This window comes from Maylandia zebra, linkage group LG4 (assembly GCF_041146795.1).
Source record: "Maylandia zebra isolate NMK-2024a linkage group LG4, Mzebra_GT3a, whole genome shotgun sequence".
In the NCBI taxonomy this organism is placed as follows: domain Eukaryota; kingdom Metazoa; phylum Chordata; class Actinopteri; order Cichliformes; family Cichlidae; genus Maylandia; species Maylandia zebra.
This window is the reverse complement of record NC_135170.1, coordinates 26545360-26559946: the sequence shown is the minus strand read 5'-3', so window position 1 is coordinate 26559946 and position 14587 is coordinate 26545360. Positions and strand designations below refer to the sequence as shown.

Sequence of the window (14587 nt, the reverse complement as noted above, 5' to 3'; positions counted from 1 at the left end):
TTTGAAGTACTTTACAATTTAGACTAAAGGAAAAGAACAAAAACCCCGCCTATTTCTAAACATTATTCAACTGTGCAGTGACTGTACACACAGCTAAACACTGACCAATTAATATAATAACAGAATAAACAAGTGTCAATAAAAGCTGGTGGTAAAAGCGGACATGGTGGGTTTCCATGTGTAAATACTGTACAAGAACAAATTGACCGCCTGAGATTAATCCTCTACCGATGACACACTGCCACCTTGTGGTGGAATAGGCACGTAGCTGGTTATAGTTGAAGGACCTTGTCTCCGTATTTATTTGCTCATAATGACATTGCAGTCGCCCAAATCAAAATATCTACAAACAACTTAAGGCAATCATGACCTGAGGCATGGATAGTACAGTCGCACTGGAAGTGATCCACAGTGGATAATCAACTATTGTTACCCTACAATAATACAACAGCTACATTGTGTATCACATTTACGATGCCATCCAGTCAATGTTTTTTTAATTGTACTTTTTTAAGTAGTAGTAATACAACAGATGAAGATGTCTTGCTGCGATAGCTCATTAGTAAACAACAACTTCCGCCTGGTCAGACCACTTCGACATCTATCAAACAGTAAGGGTGGATCGGTTTAATTGTGCATTTCTAGATAAATTATTTCTTTATAAAAGAGACAAAAATTCCCATTTTTCTTTTATTAATAACATTTATGACATAAACGTGTAATTCCGGTCACAAACGATACGTACATCAAGGATGTATTAAGTCCATCATCGAAACTGTTTTACCTGTACATAGCTACAGTGGTACAGTCCACAACACCCGGGTTTCCGCGCGAAAAGACGGCCCGCGCGCCCGAATTGCTTATAGCATCCATCTGCAGACAGACAGTCACCGTGGAGCTGCGCGGTGGTTAATGATAGTGGAGTTTTAAACGGTTTTAAAACATTTTAGTCGCTCGTGTCTTACGCTCGTTTACGATGCCAACCAGGACGTCCCTGCCTCTCCCGGACGATGTCCGGAAAAGGTACTGTAATGAATGCTAATAGTGTTCTACTGATGTAGCTAGCTTGCAGCTTTTATTTCAAAAGCCATAACAGCGGCTGTTAAAGCTGAAATGGCAGTCCTGGTGGGTTAGACTTTCTGTGGTTGTCCTGAGCGTTACTGGCGGTTTCCCTTTTACCTGTGCAAACAGATGTTGCTAACATTAGCTTTTTGCCATTGACAGGGCTAATGCGGTATGCACTATTAGCCAGTTAGCATCATTAGCCTACCAATGGATGGGACAGCGTGTGAGATTTGGCGCCACTCAGGAAGTTTTGTTATCTGTGTTTCTGCTTTCCCGCTGTCAGTGTTTTATTGCTGCAGTATAGCAAAGGATGTGCTCCTACACCATTCGCTCTGACTTACCCCAGCACTGTTTTGATTCTCCTTTGTTTACAGCTTGCAGAGGTTGGATGAGGAAGGATCTGCAGATGAGGTGAGCTGTGGACTCAAAACATGCTTATCTAGTAGTTCTGAAACGGAAGTTTAGTGTGGAAGAACTAAATGTTTAGTATTTTAGTCTGTTTCTATACTGTCACCTCGAAGGGAAGTTCCAGACTCAATCCGCATTGCACTCCCCTTATATCATAAATAGTTATAAATAAAATGAACGAGGATCAGCTTTAGTCTTCTTTTTTTGTGCCATTTTCTATTTGAGCTGTTTCTGGTGGACAGCATAAGGAAACTGACACCAGTGGTGCGATGTCAACAGGAGAAGTTAAATATGTACTATGTGATAGTTTCCAGGTTGCATATTGTCTCGTTAAGTAATGCAATCCAGTTTAAGACAGTTGTGTTCTTTAAGTTTTGTGTGTTTATCCCCGTGCCTGTGAGTGCATAAGTTGTGCCGCCTTTTTTTTTTTTTTTGGACTTTATTCATTAGCTCTTATTCTCTTTTAAAATGTCACTTCAGGAACATGTGAAAGAGAAGCTCAAGTTGGTGCAGGACTTTCTGCATGTTGATGCTCAGGATCAGCTGACCAGTCTGGAGGAAAAAATGAAAAGTTCAGAGATCTCAAAGGTCAGTCAGTTGTAAGTTGTCCAAATTGATATTAATCCTAAAACCGTACTTGACTTTCTGTCATCTAACTTGTGACATATGTCATGTGCTTTTTGTTTTTGTTTTTTAAAGGAGGTCTATATCTCTAAAGTGAAGGCCCTACTTGGAAAAGAACTTCATCTTGAAAATGGCTCCCACTCTGATGACGCAGAGAAGAATGGAAAGACGAATGGCTTTTCAAATGGTTCGCACAAAGACGAGCATGATGAAGATGTAACCATGAGCGTACAGGAGGAGGAGGAATCTGTCAAGTCACCAACTTCTTCAAAAGGGAAGGGTGGACGGAGGAGCAAGGCAAATTCTGACACAAAAAGTACGTTTAAATCTCTTAAGATGGAGATCACCTGCACATTCAGTGGCTTTCTCCAGTTATTTAAGCAAAGGTAATTTTTAAAATAAATTTTTTTCCTTTTGTAGAGTCTCCAGCAAGTACCAGGGTTACCAGAAACAGTGGGAAACAGCCAACTATCTTGTCAATGTTCACTAAAGTGTGCGTATAGGAATATATTTAATTCATTTATGTATTTTGGCATAAAACAAAACTTCAGTCACTCTAACCTGCTTGAAATAAATGTCTTTCAGTCAGAAGCGCAAGTCAGAGGACTTGAATGGAGAAGCTGTCAACGGACAGAATGAACCGAAGAAAGATGATGACATTGAGGAGGTACCGTAATGTTATGTACAAGTAATGTAAAAAAACATGAGTAGAAACAGTTCCTCCGTGTCAGATAAATAACCCTCCACATACTTTCAAATTTGTTTGTAGTCTCGGGAGGAGAAACGTCTCAAAGTGGAGTCGGATGACAAGTAAGTATCTTTAGCTTGAGAGCAACAATTGTGATATAGTTTATACAAGCAAATGTGTTGACACTTTTCTTTATGCAGTGCTGCTCCAGAAGAATCCAAGAGTGACATTGTAAAGCCGGTTTCTGCTGTAAAGGTAGTGATTTAGATAGGTGAATTGTAAACATTTTTGAAGGCATTATTGCTTCGTGCTGACTGGATTGTGTTTTTGTTACTGTTCAGACACCACCACCCAAATGTCAAGACTGTAGACAGTACCTAGATGATTCTGACCTGAAGTTTTTCCAAGGGGATCCTGATAATGCGGTGAGAACTTGCAAACATAAACTGCAGTTTTGTTTGTTTTAAATTTTATTTATATATATATATATATATATATATATATATATATATATATATATATATATATATATTTTTTTTTTTTTCTGTCTGCTGAAACATAATTTCTGTGTTTCAGCTGGATGAGCCTGAAATGTTAACAGATGAGCGCCTCTCACTGTTTGACTCCAATGAGGATGGATTTGAGAGCTATGAGGATCTGCCACAGCACAAGATCACAAACTTCAGGTGAGTAATTCTCCATCTTTATTAAGGTTTTGTTCCTGTGAGGTAACATACACAGCTTGTTAGGTAAGAGGAACAAAACAAAACTGCAAGGAAAGAAAGATCTGTGACTGGCTAGAGGGAGACATCAAGCTTGAATGGGCAGCAGGATAGAGTTGGAAATGTACTATTATGTCAAGAGGGTGGTGACAGGGTGGAAATAGTACCTTGAGGAACTCAAGAATGAAGAAAATGACGGAGGGGAACTGTTGGTCAGGAAGTGCAGGAAATGGGTGAGGGCATCTATGAAAAGGATAGCTTGGAAAGGTGGTTGGTCAGATGAGGTGGTGGTAGTAGTAACTACAGTGGGGTAAAGTTTGATACCATGAAGTATGTGGCTTCACACAGAAAGAGCACAACAGATTTGATGTTTGCTTTGAGAGTGGTGGAGAACTATCCAATGACAAGAAGAGTTGCACTGCATCCTTGTGGATCTAAAAAAAAAACATATACTGGTGAGATGGGTTCATTGTAGGGGTGGGATTACATGAGGGATCTGCTCTGAGTCCCTTCTTGTTTGTAGTGGTGATGGACAGATTGACAGATGAGGTTAGGCAGGAAGGGTGTTTGCAGACGACATAGTGATCTGTAGTAACAATAGGAAGGAGGTGGAAGAGAGTGGAAAAATGGGGGGTATGCTCTGGAGAGAAGAATGAAAGCTGTGTGAAAGGGAGACATCTAAGCACAACAATGCTGCTGCAAGTAGTATTGAAATTGGCTCAACCTTAAGCAAAGGACAGCACATGAGGGGTGAAGAAGGGAGTTGGGCAGGGGTGGAGAGGCTTTCGAAATGGGTCAGGGGTGATTCGTGACAGAATGATATCAGCAATAGCGAAAGGGAAGGTTTACAAGATGGTATTGAGACATACAGACAAGACTGGAGGCGGAGCTGTAGATAATCAGATTTTAATTGTCAGGGTCCAGAATTGATAGTATTATGAATGAGTACAGATCAGGTTCAGAGATTTGCAGACAGGGTTAGAGACGCAAGGTTTGGACAGAGTATGGATAGTAACCTTGTGGAGGGCAAGAGACCATAGAGAAGATCCATGATGTGGTGAAGGAAGACTTGCAGTGGGTTGGCGTGACAGAACGATGTTAGGAATGGAGTGAGAGATGGGCAGATGATCTGCTGTGGTGATCCCTAAAGTAAAAGGAGTTTAGAAGAACAGATGTGTTCCTTCTAATTAGACTGTTTTTATATTCTAAAACTTAAAGTTTTTGTCAGTCATATGGTATAACAATGTGTGTTGCAGTGTTTATGACAAGCGTGGCCATCTCTGTCCATTCGACTCTGGACTTATTGAGAAGAATGTTGAGCTTTACTTCAGCTGTGTTGTCAAACCCATCTATGATGACAACCCTTGTATGGATGGTATGGAAAACCTGTCCAGTTATAGAAAGTTCATTATGATTGTACATTGTCTTTTAGCTTTTATAACCTTTTTTTTCCCCCCTGTATTTTTAGGTGGTGTTCCTGCCAAAAAGCTGGGACCCATTAATGCCTGGTGGATCACTGGTTTTGATGGTGGAGAAAAAGCTTTGATTGGTTTCACTACAGGTAGTATAATTGTGTATTTTCTTCTCCATTTAGTTAAAATAAATAAATCCATATATACAGTACACTAATGTTTATCCAACTCTTTCCTTATCTAGCTTTTGCTGACTACATCTTAATGCAGCCCAGTGAGGAGTATGCTCCCATCTTTGCACTGATGCAAGAGAAGATCTATATGAGCAAGATAGTGGTTGAATTCCTCCAGAAGAATCCTGATGCTACCTATGAAGACCTACTCAATAAGATTGAGGTGCAGTCTTGTGTGAATGAAACAAACTCTTGTCTTTGAATCCGGGTTCCTGTCGTGGTATCTGTTTGAGAATTTTTAAAAAATGTTTTACTGTGTATATTTCCATTCATATAAAGTGATCCTGCCTGTTCCTGTGTTGGTTTCCCACAGGGATCAAATTTTTATTTATTTTTTTCTTAATGACATGTCCAAAGCTTATTATGCCCTGTTTTCCATTCCCTCAGACAACTGTGCCTCCTGCAGGACTCAACTTCAACTGCTTCACTGAAGACACGCTCCTGCGCCATGCCCAGTTTGTTGTAGAGCAGGTGGAGAGCTACGATGAGGCCGGTGATTCGGATGAGCAGCCAATTATTGTTACTCCCTGCATGAGAGACCTGATCAAGCTTGCAGGAGTCACTCTAGGAAAAAGGTGCTTAAACTTTTTTTTTTTGTTTTTTTTTTTTTGTTACAACTTTCTGTTTTGTATGCTTAGATGTATAGTGATAATTTTGCATCAATACTTAAAATGATTCATTTTTCAAGGGTGTTGGTCTCATCTGTTGGATTGTGAATCTGCAGTCTTCTGAGATTTCAGAGAAAATGGTCTGAATTGATTCTGCAAATACTTGAAATAATAGCTTAATGTTGAATCTGAAGTGCATTGAAGAAACATGTAATACATACTTAATTTATAATGAAAAATCCAGTTTCAGCTTTCCCATTTTTATTTTTTCTTCTATCAGCAGCTATTTTGACTCCCTTCGGGTTTTAAAACTATCCATTTCATTTGTGCTTATATTCCTGTATTTCTGCTCCCTGTTCTCCCTAATGTCTAACATTCCTTTAACATTTCCTAATGCAGCATGCTGCTGTACTGGTAGGTAGGCCTCATTGTGAATGCATCTTTAGCTTGTTTGGTGGTGTGTTTAATGTGAAGCATTTAGAAACTTTATGGACAAAGAGCACTACACCAGATTTCATGCTAAAGTTTTATTTCTACTTTAAATCATTTTATATTTTTTGGCTTTACATTGTGGTTTATTTTTAGTTTATCCAGCAGATTTGAAATCTGGCCACGTATATCAGATTTGTGTAATCGGCGCGAGTGCGGTGATTGATTTATTTAAAGATGTCATAGGATTAAAACGAACTTTGCAGAAACAACTTAACTAGACTGGCACATCCCACTCGAGTTTAACAGAACATTATTTAAAACATACAAATCGTCTTTTCACATTTCAACTCGTTGAACACTTGTGATGTGTTTATATTTAATATTTTGTGATACCCGATTTGTTATACAGAACAATCTGGAATGTGGTCCTTGGAAACGGGCAGGTTTGGGAAAGGGCATTCACTTTCAAAAAGTAACTTCTACCACAGACTTACTTACCCAACAGTGGGTGGGTTGCTAAAGTCTGAGGTGCTTTGATGCTAGTAGTATAGTGAGATTGTTGCTGACATTTATAAGCACTTGTGCAAAACAAATGTGAACGTTAAAAACAGTCATCATGCCTCTAGCAGTGTCGTTGTTGGTCAGTGCTTCCTCATAGAAAGCTAGTTCTCCTGAGATTCTGATCTTGTATCTGGCAGCTTCAAAAATGATACATTTAGAAAAGGAGCATATTGTGCAAGAGATGCACAGTCTCTTAATAGTAGGTGAAGAAAGAAGTGTTTTAAGTTTCATAATGGCTATGCGGAGGCTTTTTCTCGTAAACTTTTTTTTTTTTCCATTACGAAATTCATAATCCATAGAACAAGAAGACTTGGAAAGTCCCAAGTTCAAGCTTTGTGTTTGAACATGGGGCAGCCCCACAGCTGTAAAGCATCAGAATTAAAAACGAAACTTTTCATCGCCTGAGTGTGGTGCTGTCAGGGTATTCTCTTTATATTTGGAATTAACTTTGATTTAGTTAGAGCCTGTATGAGTTAACGCTCAAAAGCCTTCATATAGGTGAGGGTTATCCATCTTGTTTAATAAGAAATATGACACTTCCTCAAACATGGGTTAGAATTTGTTAAGAGTTTAGAGTTCTTGCAGCGAATGCTATTTATATCTTTGACAGGAAGAACAAAAGCCAAAGGAGATCAAAGCAGTCTTTACACTCAGGAAGTTGGCACATGTTGGTGTGTTTTTTGTTTTTGTTTTTTTGTTGTTGTTTTTTCCCATGCAGGCCCAATTGCTTCCCACGGAGAGAACTTTATTGCCTCTTACATCAGATGGAAACTCTGCATTGAACATTCTGTTTGTTTAGTTTGGTTTGCTTGTTTCTTTGCATGGCCTGATGCTGTGGTGTGTTGATGGCCAGGGGCTTCATAATGCCATTACGTCACTTATCGTCAGGTATTTGTGCAGAGTAAAATCTGCGTCTTCTGACCATGCACTTTGTTCTGTTGACAGGAGGGCTGCCAGAAGACAGGCTATTCGTCACCCAACAAAGATAGAAAAAGATAGTAAGGGACCAACTAAAGCAACCACTACAAAGCTGGTCTACCAGATCTTTGATGCATTCTTCTCTGATCAGATAGAGCAGAATGATAAAGAAAGCGCCATGAAAAGACAGCGCTGTGGTGTCTGTGAGGCAAGTTGGATACTATCTGTACAGTATCTGATGTTGATGTCCATCCTCTGTAATTCTTATGCATATTGAATTCTTTTTCTGTGTGTGTGGACAGGTTTGTCAGTCTCCTGATTGTGGAAAGTGTGCAGCTTGCAAAGACATGATCAAATTTGGAGGAAGTGGAAAAAGCAAACAAGCTTGTAGGCAGAGAAGGTGAGCATTTTTTTTGAATGTGTTGCCTACAAATGCTTTTCCAGATATTTGCATCAGTGACTTTATCTGTCATAATATTTTAAGCAAGAAGGAATAAAACACAGACATGATATTTTATATACAGCTTGGTGTTGCAGTCGTATTAATCTCTTTAAATCTATCTATCTCTGTTTAGATGCCCCAACCTTGCAGTCAAGGAGGCTGAAGATGATGAGAACATTGAGGAGGAAGATGTTCCTGTGGAGAAGCCTAAAAAGGTTCCTCATGCCAAAAGAAAGAAGCAGACCCAGTGCAAACTTACATGGATTGGAGAATCTATTCACGTATGTTTTCATCCAGTGTGGTAGATTAATAGAACTACCCTCTAGTGCAGCAGTGGCTCCCAGCACTGGTCATATAAAAATATTCATCTTTAACTCCTTTCAGACTGAAGGGAAGAAGCAATACTACAGGAAGGTCTCTTTGAACGATGAACTGCTGGAGGTGGGAGACTGTGTCTCAGTTTCATCAGAGGATCCATCCATTCCACTGTATCTGGCAAGGTAAGCGTTTCAGACATAGTATAATAATATTCAATTCTCAGGCCAATTCTCAAATCTAATGAGGTGTTTTCTTAGGATCACGTCAATGTGGGAGGATAATAATGGAAAGATGTTTCATGCCCACTGGTTCCTTCGTGGAATAGACACGGTGCTCGGTGAGACTTCAGATCCACTCGAGCTTGTCATTGTGGATGAATGTGAGGACATGCTGCTCAATTATGTCCAAGGCAAAGTTGATGTTATGTATAAAGCCCCATCGAACAACTGGTTTATGGAGGTAAGTTTTTAAAGGGGCTAGAAAGATCTGAAGCTGCTTTTATTGTAATTTTCTTCATGTAACAGTTGCTTCTGTAATTTTAGGGTGGTGTGGATGTTGACCTCAAGGTGATTGAGGATGACGGGAAGAGTTTTTTCTATCAGTTCTGGTATGACACAGAATATGCCAGGTTTGAAATGCCTCCAAAGACATCTCCATCAGAAGAATGCAAATTCAAGTAAGCACCAGCTACACATTCATTTATGCTGCTCGTGATCTTTTCCTCGATTTATTTTTTTTTACATTTTTAAAATCTCTACTTTCACCTTCAGGTTCTGTGGCAGCTGTGTAAGGACTAAAGAGCGAGAGGACAAAGATAAGCCTCGTGTATTTGAACCCCTGGAGAATGAAAACCATGACACAAAGGCTTTGTATGCTATGGCTTGCTTTAAAGGAGAGCAGTTCAGGGTGGGGGACAGCGTCTACCTTCCCCCTGAGGCTTTTAATTTCAGGTGAGTGTTACTTTTATTCAGACCTGTAGAATGATGAATACACATGTACTGTCTAACGCTATTTAGAAGTTTCAGTCTTACGGTAGTTTGCATGAACGAGGAGTCTACATGTGTAGTGCAGCTTCAGCCACTAGAGGGCCTTCTTTACACACGGGTCGCCTGTTTATATTTTTATTTTTTTCAGGTTGAATAAATTTTGTTCTTTATTAAAAAGGGAAGATTGAGTATCGTGGCTAATATTAAAGTATATTAAAAAATTTGGCCACCACTTACCTCTATAACAATGTGGTTCTCAGTGTGAAGCCAGCCAGTCCAGTGAAGCGATCCCACAGGAAAGACGATGTGGATGAGGATCTGTATCCAGAGTATTACAGGAAGTCCTCAGACTACATCAAGGGCTCAAACCTGGACGCTCCTGAGCCCTTCCGTGTTGGGCGCATCAAGGAGATCTTCTGTCACAGGCGTAGCAATGGGAAACCCGAGATGTCAGACGTCAAACTGCGACTCTACAAGTTCTACAGGTAAAAACTGTTAACAGTTTAATGGGTTGCTATAAATTGGACAAATTTTAAGACTTTAACAAATTTTATCTTGTTTTCCAGGCCTGAGAACACACACAAAGGTGTCAAAGCTAGTTACCATACAGACATCAATCAGCTGTACTGGAGTGATGAAGAAGTGACCGTAAACATGGGTGACGTACTCGGCCGCTGCCAGGTAGAATATGCAGAGGACCTGAATGAATCCATCCAGGACTACTCCAGTGCTGGACCTGAGCGCTTCTATTTTCTTGAGGTACAGTACTTTCTTTCTACTCTAATCTTTAAACTCTAATCATCTATTTATCAATTCATCAAAAACAATTTCTTGTAATGACAACCCCACGTGCATAGAAGAAAGCAAAAACAGTTGACATGGTAGATTTTGTCTAATACTGGAACATTTATTTGAAAAAGTCTTGAACATGTCTTCAATTCAGTGTAGAAACTGCAGTCTTATTTCCATACTGTGCCTCCTTCACAGGCCTATAATGCAAAGGCAAAAAGCTTTGAGGATCCCCCAAATCATGCTCGTTCAACTGTCCATAAAGGAAAAGGAAAGGGCAAAGGAAAAGGTAGAAATTGTATTTATATTTTCCTTCAAAAATTGATTTTTAGTAGTCTCTGAAATCCTAATGTATTAAATTTGGTTTCCCAAGGTAAAGGCAAAGGAAAAGCTTCAGCTGCACAGGAACAGCCGGACTCACAGCCTAAACCTAAAGTGCCCAAGTATCGCACATTGGATGTGTTCTCTGGCTGCGGTGGACTTTCTGAGGGATTCCACCAGGCTGGTAAATGTTGCAACCCACTCACAAAATGTTTTAAAATCATCTTTTTTGTTTGTTTGTTTTGGGACTGCAGTACAAAAACGTAACTGCTTGTTGCCTTTAGCAATCTCTGAGACCCTCTGGGCTATAGAGATGTGGGAGCCAGCAGCACAGGCCTTCAGACTGAACAACCCAGGCACAACGGTGTTCACCGAGGACTGCAACATCTTGCTAAAGTTGGTCATGTCTGGAGAGAAAACAAATTCTCTTGGCCAGAAGCTGCCTCAGAAGGGTGATGTGGAGATGCTGTGTGGAGGGCCTCCTTGTCAAGGGTTCAGTGGGATGAACCGCTTCAACTCTCGCACTTACTCCAAATTCAAGAACTCACTTGTTGTCTCCTATCTTAGGTTGGTTTGCCTAAAGTCATCAACTTTCGCCGACACTGTGCAGCAAGCTTTTTTGTTTCCCACAAAAACTCTTAACCTCGCATTAATAGTGTTGTTGTTTTTTTTTTGTTTTTTTTTTAATTATTATTATTTGTTTCTTCTTATTGCAGCTACTGTGACTACTACAGACCCAAATTCTTCCTGCTTGAGAACGTGAGGAACTTTGTGTCATTCAAAAACTCTATGGTCCTGAAGCTCACACTGCGCTGTCTTGTGCGAATGGGATACCAGTGTACCTTTGGTGTCTTGCAGGTGGGTCAGACCTTAAACTTTTCTGCTGTGAAATTTTGGGTGAAGCTAAAATGAAATTGACTTGAAACACATTTCAGAGCTTGTGTTGTTAACCAACAGCTTGATATAAGGTTTTTATTTTCTTCTCATACAATAAAGGATCACTAATGCGCTGCATTCTGCTCTCATTAGGCCGGTCAGTACGGTGTTGCTCAGACCCGGCGCAGGGCCATCATCCTGGCTGCTGCTCCGGGAGAGAAGCTGCCACGCTATCCTGAGCCTCTGCATGTGTTTGCCCCCAGAGCTTGCTCTCTCAGCGTTGTGGTGGGTGAAAAGAGATACGTCAGCAATGTCACACGGTAATGTAAACCCTTTCCCCTTCTGGGTTGCTTATATTGTATTTTTAGGTTGCAAATCTTTCTCACAAGACATTAAAGCATCATTGTCACTAATTTCTGTCTACAGAGGCAATGGTGGAATCTACAGAACTATCACTGTCAGGGATACCATGTCTGACCTGCCAGAGATTCGCAATGGTGCAGCTGCACTGGAGATTTCCTACAATGGGGAGCCCCAGTCTTGGTTCCAGAGGCAGATCAGAGGCACACAGTACCAGCCTATCCTCAGAGATCATATCTGCAAGGTGAGTTGTGGTGTTCTCATGTTGGCTCACTCTTTCAGTCATTAAAGAATAACTTTATGACAGAAGTTACATGATCTGCATTACAGGATATGAGTGCACTGGTTGAGGGTCGGATGCGTTACATCCCCTTGGCTCCAGGCTCCGACTGGAGGGATCTGCCCAACATCGAGGTGCGACTGAAGGATGGCACCCTGACTAAGAAACTGCGTTACACACATCATGATAAGAAGAATGGGCGTAGCGGCACCGGTGCACTCAGAGGTGTTTGCACCTGTGCAGGAGGTATGCAGGACTTAAAAAAAAAAAAAAGTTGTAGAGCTTAAATCTCCATCTGGGATACATCTCTTATAGTTTCCATGCAAATGTCTTTTTAGGTAAGCCTTGTGACCCTGCAGACAGGCAGTTTAATACCCTGATCCCCTGGTGTTTGCCCCACACCGGGAACCGCCATAATCACTGGGCGGGACTCTATGGCAGGTTGGAATGGGATGGTTTCTTCAGCACAACAGTCACCAATCCTGAACCAATGGGCAAGCAGGTACGCAAGTTTGTTTTTTGTTTTTGTTTTTTTTCAGTTTGTTTACATTAAACATTCCTTCAAATTTATTTAATATAGGAGTGAAAAAACAGAGTACTTGCATTTAAGTCTTAAGCTAATTTGTGCTTCAGGAAATGGTTTACACTTCTTAAATGAAAGAAACTGACCTTAGGCTCTCTTGATTACAGGGCCGTGTACTCCATCCTGAGCAGCACAGAGTTGTCAGTGTGAGAGAGTGTGCACGCTCTCAGGGGTTCCCTGACACCTACCGCTTCTTTGGAAACATCCTGGACAAACACAGACAGGTACAATCTGGAATCACAATACTTTTCTTAATCCCTGAGAAATTTTTGTGGTTACAGTTGCTACAAAGAAGGTAAGAGTGGCAACAGTGACTTTGCTACGAGTTTTAGTCACAATATTGTACAAGTCACGTGAGGGATGACTATTTTCTTTCAGGAGATGTTGCTTGGTCAGGCTTGCAGAGACATTTTAGCAGGAATCTAGCAAAGTATAAACTTTGAAACTGCTTTGTTTTAGTACAGTTTTTATGTCTGTGAGAGGCAATAAATTTAGGTGATGGGGGATAAATTAATGTGTTATTATTTTCGTTTGTTACATAAATGATAACAAAAATAAGCAGCATTTTAATTTTTGGCCTTGTCATTTTGGCCTTTATCATCTTGGACTGAGTTGCAGTTCCAAAATGAAGATGTCTTTACTGCATTTCATGAGCTGCCCAGAAACATCTCTCCCAGCTTCTTGCCAAGTAATTGCTTCTGTTTCCTTCCAGGTTGGAAATGCTGTGCCCCCTCCGCTCTCCAGGGCCATTGGGCTTGAGATTAAGAGGTGCATCACGGAAAGGATGAAGGAAGAACAAGCATCAGGTGACTTTCAGTTTAATCGTATGATTATCTTTTAAGATTTGAATGCACCAATCCTCATTCAAGTGTGTGGTTTTGTTTTTTAAAATTAATTTATTTTAACTTACTTACTTTCCCTCCACAGAGAACATTAAACAAGAGAAGATGGAGCTCTCTGATTAAGCGTGTAAAGATTTCATCAAGAATCACTTCTGCAAGTCCTGGTGCTGGTGAAATGATTTCTCTTAAAAGTTGCGATTTAATGGCGTCACCAAGTGGCCGCTATGGACTTTCTATGTAGTACCATTCCACATTGAGTTTTAAATGTGCTTTTAATCATGACGTTGTTGCTGTTGTTGTTAAATGTTCACCTAATGTGGGATAAATTGTATGTAGTTTTTATATGTAATATTTCAAATAAATCTTATGAAATTCTACTTGTAGTTTTCATTATTGTAAATGTACAGCAAGTGTGATCAATATATCGGGAATCAAAGAAAGTGGTGCCAAGTGGTTGAAAAACCTCATCTCTTTGAATTCTGAAGCATTTTGTAAATGAACCTTAGATCAGTGGACACCAGATGTTAAAACATGCAGAGTTTGGTTTTTAACTGTTTAAAGTCTGACCTGTACTAAAACCTTTCCTTGAGCTGCTTGTTCCACAATCTTTGCTGTTACTGAATCTGTTTGGGGTTAGAAATACATTAAAAAAGTAAATATACACAGGGGTCACATATTACAAGACTTTAAAATGAATAGATAAATCCTCCAAATGTCTCTACTGGGTGTAAAATGTACTCCCTGATCATCTAAGAAACTTTGAAATGACAGCTTTTTAACTCATCCTGATAGACAGGAGACTCTAAAACGGGGGTCCCCAATCCCAGTCCACGAGGGCCGGTGTCCCTGCAGGTTTTAGATGTGTCCTTAATCCATCACAGCTGATTTAAATGAATAAATTACCTTCTCAACATGTCTTTAAGTTCTCCAGAGGCCTGGTGATGAACTAATCATGTGATTCAGGTGTGTTGACCCAGGGTGAGATCTAAAACCTGCAGCCCTCGTGGACTGGGCTTGGGGACCCTGCTCTAAAACCTTGTTGGCTTTGCAACCAACCTTGTAGCTGGCATGACAGTCATACAGAGAAGAAACCATATACTTGCAAGTGAAGCACTCATT

General features: G+C 40.2%; 1 protein-coding gene across 1 annotated transcript; it reads left to right on the top strand.

Moving 5' to 3' along the window:
• The first annotated feature begins 817 nt into the window (after positions 1-817).
• dnmt1 (DNA (cytosine-5-)-methyltransferase 1) lies at positions 818-13845 on the top strand. The gene is made up of 34 exons (XM_004552134.2): positions 818-1023; positions 1440-1476; positions 1954-2061; positions 2173-2413; positions 2518-2590; positions 2683-2764; positions 2867-2907; positions 2986-3040; positions 3127-3210; positions 3362-3471; positions 4764-4882; positions 4976-5068; positions 5164-5315; positions 5540-5727; positions 7699-7879; positions 7974-8071; positions 8247-8394; positions 8498-8613; positions 8689-8890; positions 8974-9107; positions 9202-9381; positions 9678-9902; positions 9984-10176; positions 10405-10495; positions 10580-10711; positions 10812-11094; positions 11244-11385; positions 11557-11723; positions 11830-12007; positions 12094-12289; positions 12382-12545; positions 12734-12850; positions 13339-13432; positions 13554-13845. The coding sequence occupies exons 1-34, from the start codon at positions 977-979 to the stop codon at positions 13589-13591; spliced, it is 4509 nt and encodes a 1502-aa protein (XP_004552191.1). The 5' UTR covers positions 818-976; the 3' UTR covers positions 13592-13845.
• Positions 13846-14587: the final 742 nt, after the last annotated feature.

Coding starts and splice junctions, on each gene's coding strand:
- dnmt1 (XM_004552134.2), top strand. CDS start 977: ATGCCAACCAGGACGTCCCTGCCTCTCCCGGACGATGTCCGGAAAAG. Junction 10,712..10,811: donor TGAGGGATTCCACCAGGCTG/GTAAATGTTGCA, acceptor TGTTGCCTTTAG/CAATCTCTGAGACCCTCTGG. Junction 12,546..12,733: donor CTGAACCAATGGGCAAGCAG/GTACGCAAGTTT, acceptor TCTTGATTACAG/GGCCGTGTACTCCATCCTGA.